The following is a 4,672-nucleotide window of genomic DNA, read 5'->3' on the forward strand; positions in this document are numbered from 1 at the left end:
TACTCGGAAGGCTGAGGCGGAAGGATTGCCGGAGCCCAGCAGGTCGAGGCTGCGGTGACCAGGAGCGGCTACTGGACTCCAGTCTGGGCGACAGAGTGAGACTCCAACTCAAAATAAATAAATAAATAAAAATAAATAAATAAAAACATAGTATATTTAAGCCACTCAGTCTGTATTTTATGGCAGGGGGCCCCAACCTCTGGGCTATGGACTGGTACCAGTCCATGGCCAGTTAGGAACCGGGCCACACGGCAAGAGGTGCGGGGAAAAGAACTCTACCTCTTGACAGATCAGTGGCAACATTAGAGTCTCAATGGAGTACAAACTCTATTGTGAATTGTGCAGGAGGGATCTAGACTGCGGCTCCTTATGAGAATCCAATGTCTGACGATTCTGCCCCCACCCCTGCCAGTCCATGGAAAGATTGTCTTCCACAAAACCTGTCCCTGATGCCAAAAGGGTTGGCGATGGCTGCTTTATGGCAGCCCTGGCAAACTAACAGAACTGCCCTCTTCAGGGTCCAGTGATCATGGCTCCCTTGCCTTTGTTGACACAAGCAGTAACAACTCCCTGCTTTTGCTTGTGCCAGGATATTGCTCTATTCCCAATAAAACTGCATTCCCTAAAATCTACCCAAAGCTTTGTTACAGTCCCTTTATGATGCTGTCCTTAAACTATCCACTGAGTGTTTCATTCCTCTAAGGGGATCCTTGATGCATCAGTAGTGACCTAGCTGTCCAGGACAGCGCTCTGTGATTTCTACCACGAGGCTTCACGGTGAAAAGGTCAAGGGCAGATGTAAGTTCTGCCTAAGTAGCCCCTGAATGTTAAGGTAAAAAGTCCAATCTCGGCCGGGAGGGTGGCTCATGCCTGTAATCCCAGTACTTTGGGTGGTGGAGAAAAGAGGATCATCTGAGCTCAGGAGTTGGAGACCAGCCTGGGTAACATGGCAAGACCTTGACTCTACAAAAAATAAAAAAAAAATCAGCTGGACATGGTAGTTTCAGCTACTTGGAAGGCTGAGACAGAAGGATCGGCTGAACCCAGCAGGTCGAGGTCGAGGATGCAGTAGCTGTGATTGTGTCACTGCACTCCAGTCTGGGCGACAGGGTGAGACTCCAACTTAAAAAAAAAAAAAAAAAAAAAAAGCCCAAATTCTTCTCCTGGACAATCAGGATGCATATTTGGAAATGACAAAAGATCTTTTGTGAAGTGTTAGCCTATGCTTTGTCATTTGACTACTTATTCTTTTATTTAGAGTTCACTACATTGCCAAGGCTGGGCTCAAGCTCTTGGGTTCAAGTGATCTTCCCACCTCAGTCTCCCAAGTAGCTGGGATTACAAATGTGTGCCATGGTACCCAGCTGCAATTGGTTCTATGTCATGGTTACCACAGTTATTCCAGAAATGAGAAAGTGAAGTGTTAGTCTTCGTATAGTCATGAAGTTGGATTGTATAAATTGTGGGGTATTTTTTAACTTTCAGACACTCCCACTAAAAAAATTATCTTACAGAGAAAATTTCAAATACTGCAGTGCAGTGGTATGATCATGGCTAACCACAGCCTTGACTTTCTGGGCTCAGGTGGTCCTCCTGCCTTAGCCTCCTTAGTAGCTGGGACTACAGGTATATGTCACCATGCCCAATTAATTAAAAAAAATTTTTTTTATAGAGACCGAGTCTTACTATGTTGCCCAGGCTGGTCTTGAACTCCTGGGCTCAAGCAATCTTCCTGCCTCAGCCTCCCAAAGTGTTGGGATAACAGTCATAAGCCACTGTGCCCAGCCAAAGCTCCTTGTAAACAATGTGATTTTTTGAAAAAAAATGATATTTTAAATTGATCTTTAGTTACTAAGTACTCATCTTTGTCCTTCAACAGTTCTACTCATAGATGTTTCTCTTGAGTTTTCGCCACTCTCTAGAATTCATTAGAAAAGACCTCTGGGAAGGAAAGAAGTGATCTCAGTGCTTAAGGAAAGCCAGTTCCCCGAGTATGTCCTGTTGTATTTCACTTGTCATAAAGAACAATTTACATGGAATGGAGCCGTGCTGTGCCACATTAAGCTCCGTGTGTGCGGCGAGACAGGAGGCTTCCTGAGACTTCTTGAGTTAAGATCACAGTAGACTTGCAGGGCTGGGCTAGGTCTCCAATGGCTGAAAACCCAGCCTATATTCTCCATCCAGAGGCATCGCTGCGTGAGGCATGGAAGGGCAGCCGGGTGTGGTGGGAGGTCCAGGCTGCGGGGTGTCTAGGCCAAGCCTCAGAACCCAATGCAGAACAGCAGGACCTTGTTAGACAAGCAGGCGACATGGAAGCTTCCTGCATCATGGGAGGCTCAGCTAGAGTGGGTGTTATTGGTGGGAAAGGGCAAGAGTTCAAAGTGCAGTAAGCCAGAGCCCTGGTGTGTCCTTCGAGCCCTGGGCGTGTCCTTCAAGACCTGGGCGTGTCCCTTTGGGTAGGCTGGCTGTGCCTATGGTTGGCATTAGCACCATCCTTGATGTCAGAGGGGCTCAGGGTCACACAGAAAGCAGACAGGAAACAAGGCTGGCACCTCTGGATGGTTTAAAATCCAGGAGACAATCACCCAAATCGACATGCATTCAGTTCATAATCACATGAATCAAATCACATCATTTGAAAAAACAACAAAACTATACATTTCCTTCTTTTGATTTTCTTTTCATGGCACTCACTGTCACTGGTGAGTTATCCATTTGGATAAAATACTTACCGCAGTCTGGAAGCCGTTTACCAACAAAAAGTTCACGAATTTCACCACCTCCATGGCTGTGTCCATTGAGTAAGTGATGAAGACTTTCCCTAAGAGAGAACGTGCACATGTATTTATTTATTTATTTATTTTTGAGTTGGAGTCTCACTCTGTCGCCCAGACTGGAGTGCAGTGGCCGCTCCCGGCCACCGCAGCCTCGACCTGCTGGGCTCCGGCTATCCTTCCGCCTCAGCCTTCCGAGTAGCCGGAATTACAGGCATACGCTACCATGCCCAGCTGATTTTTTGATTTATTGTAGAGATGAGGTCTCACTGCCCGGTGGGTCTCGAACCCGCGGGCTAAGGCAATCCACTCACCTCAGCCTCCCAAAGGCGCGGGATTACAGGCTGAGCCACCGAGCCCGGCCTCGTGCACATTTATTAGAAACCCTGAGTCAAATTATTCTAAATGACACTTGTGAATTGTATGCAATGTCTTTCATCCTTCTAGAATAATAATGATAAACCATGAGTTGGGGGGGGGTCTAAGGGTTTAGTCTGCAGCAACTGTGGACTGCAGTCCCCGGGGCATGACACCTCAGGCCCAAGGGGAGGGGCTGGTCCAAGGGGTGTGTGGTGTTCACAGGGAATAGAAATCAGAGGAGAACAGAGGAGAGCAGCCCAGGAGGCCATCTGAAAAATCACAGGAGGCATTAACAAAAAATCCACCACCCCATCAGGCCAGGCGCTGTGTGGTTCACACCTGTAATCTCAGCACTTTGGGAGGCTGAGGCAAGAGAATCACTTGAGCTCAAGAGTTCATAACCAACCTGGGCAACATAGTGAGACCTCATTACTTCAAAAAATCAAAAAAATTAGCCAGGCATAGCAGCACATGCCTGTAGACCCAGCTACTCCAGAAGCTGAGGCAGGAGGATTGCCTGAGCCCAAGAGGTCAAGGCTGTGGTGAGCCGTGATGGTGCTACTGTACTTTAGCCTGGGCAACAGAGTGGGAATGACTCAAAAAAAAAAATATTTCACCACCCAGAGCCTGCAGGTCCTTAGATGAGGCCGCTGCCTGGCTTCTTAGAGACACTTGGCCCTGTGCCCAAGGAATACTCTCTCAGCAGGCCAAGAAGCGGGGGCTCATGAAGGGGCCACCCGGCAGTGTCCTCTTTTGATCTCAGGATGCTCTCTGCCGCCCTGAACTCTGTCTGACAGGAGCAGTGAGAGTGGGGAGGGTGAGAAAGCAGGTTCCTGTCCCCTCCCCCATCCTCTCACTGTTGGAGAAAGGCCAGGAAACCTGAGCAGACTGAGGCGCAGTTCAGAAATGTTAGTAAGAGACTTCAGCAGCTTGGAGGAGAGACACTGCCTCTGGGCAGGCCAACATCATAGATCCCTTCCTCCTCCCTGGGTCAGCTTAGAGCTGCAGACAAAATCGTTCAGACAAGCCTCAACCAGCCAGGACAAGAACCAGTGTTTTCTCAGGCTCAGGGCTTGGGGAAATGGTCTGGCTAGCATTTTAATGTGAGAGCTGAATAATCTTTGTGTGTTGGCTTTTAGTCTGGAATGGGCCAGTGAAATCGCAGGAAATCCCTGGAGCAGAGGGCAGAGAAGACAGAGGGTTGGAGAGAAAATATGTGTATGAATTCATCTATGCTTTGGCTCTTTGTTTTTGAAACACACCTCTCAGATGGAAATGTGTATGATGGTCATATTAACTCATTTAGGCAGCCAGGGATACTGATGGCACTCAGTTTTCTTCTCAACACCTAATATTTAATTCCTATGTAATCTTAGGACTTATTTGGCAGATTATGGCATAATATATAGAATCTATAGGTTAATATCAGGACTCTATCCTATGCAGGGCACCATTTGTTTTCCAGAAATGTTCAAAATTAAAATGTATAAGATTTTACGAAAATGTTCAGAAATAAATTTTTTTTTTTTTTTTTTTTT

The 4,672-nt window shown here is 47.0% G+C and overlaps 1 protein-coding gene across 5 annotated transcripts in view; it reads right to left on the bottom strand.

Annotated features, from left to right (window-relative positions):
* The window catches only part of TRAF3IP2 (TRAF3 interacting protein 2), a 35,390-nt gene that overhangs the window by 12,196 nt on the left and 18,522 nt on the right, over window positions 1–4,672 (bottom strand). For 4 of the 5 annotated variants that reach the window (XM_008058991.1, XM_008058990.1, XM_008058988.1 and 1 more), the window contains one exon: window positions 2,733–2,821. In XM_008058991.1, the coding sequence (XP_008057182.1) occupies window positions 2,733–2,821 (89 nt within the window). Of the gene's footprint in view, window positions 1–2,732; window positions 2,822–3,991; window positions 4,146–4,672 lie in introns of those variants that run through there. The other variant, XM_008058992.1, reaches the window with a different exon arrangement.

Source organism: Carlito syrichta, unplaced genomic scaffold (assembly GCF_000164805.1).
Source record: "Carlito syrichta isolate Samal-C Ts95f unplaced genomic scaffold, Tarsius_syrichta-2.0.1 Scaffold303669, whole genome shotgun sequence".
Taxonomy (NCBI): Eukaryota; Metazoa; Chordata; class Mammalia; order Primates; family Tarsiidae; genus Carlito; species Carlito syrichta.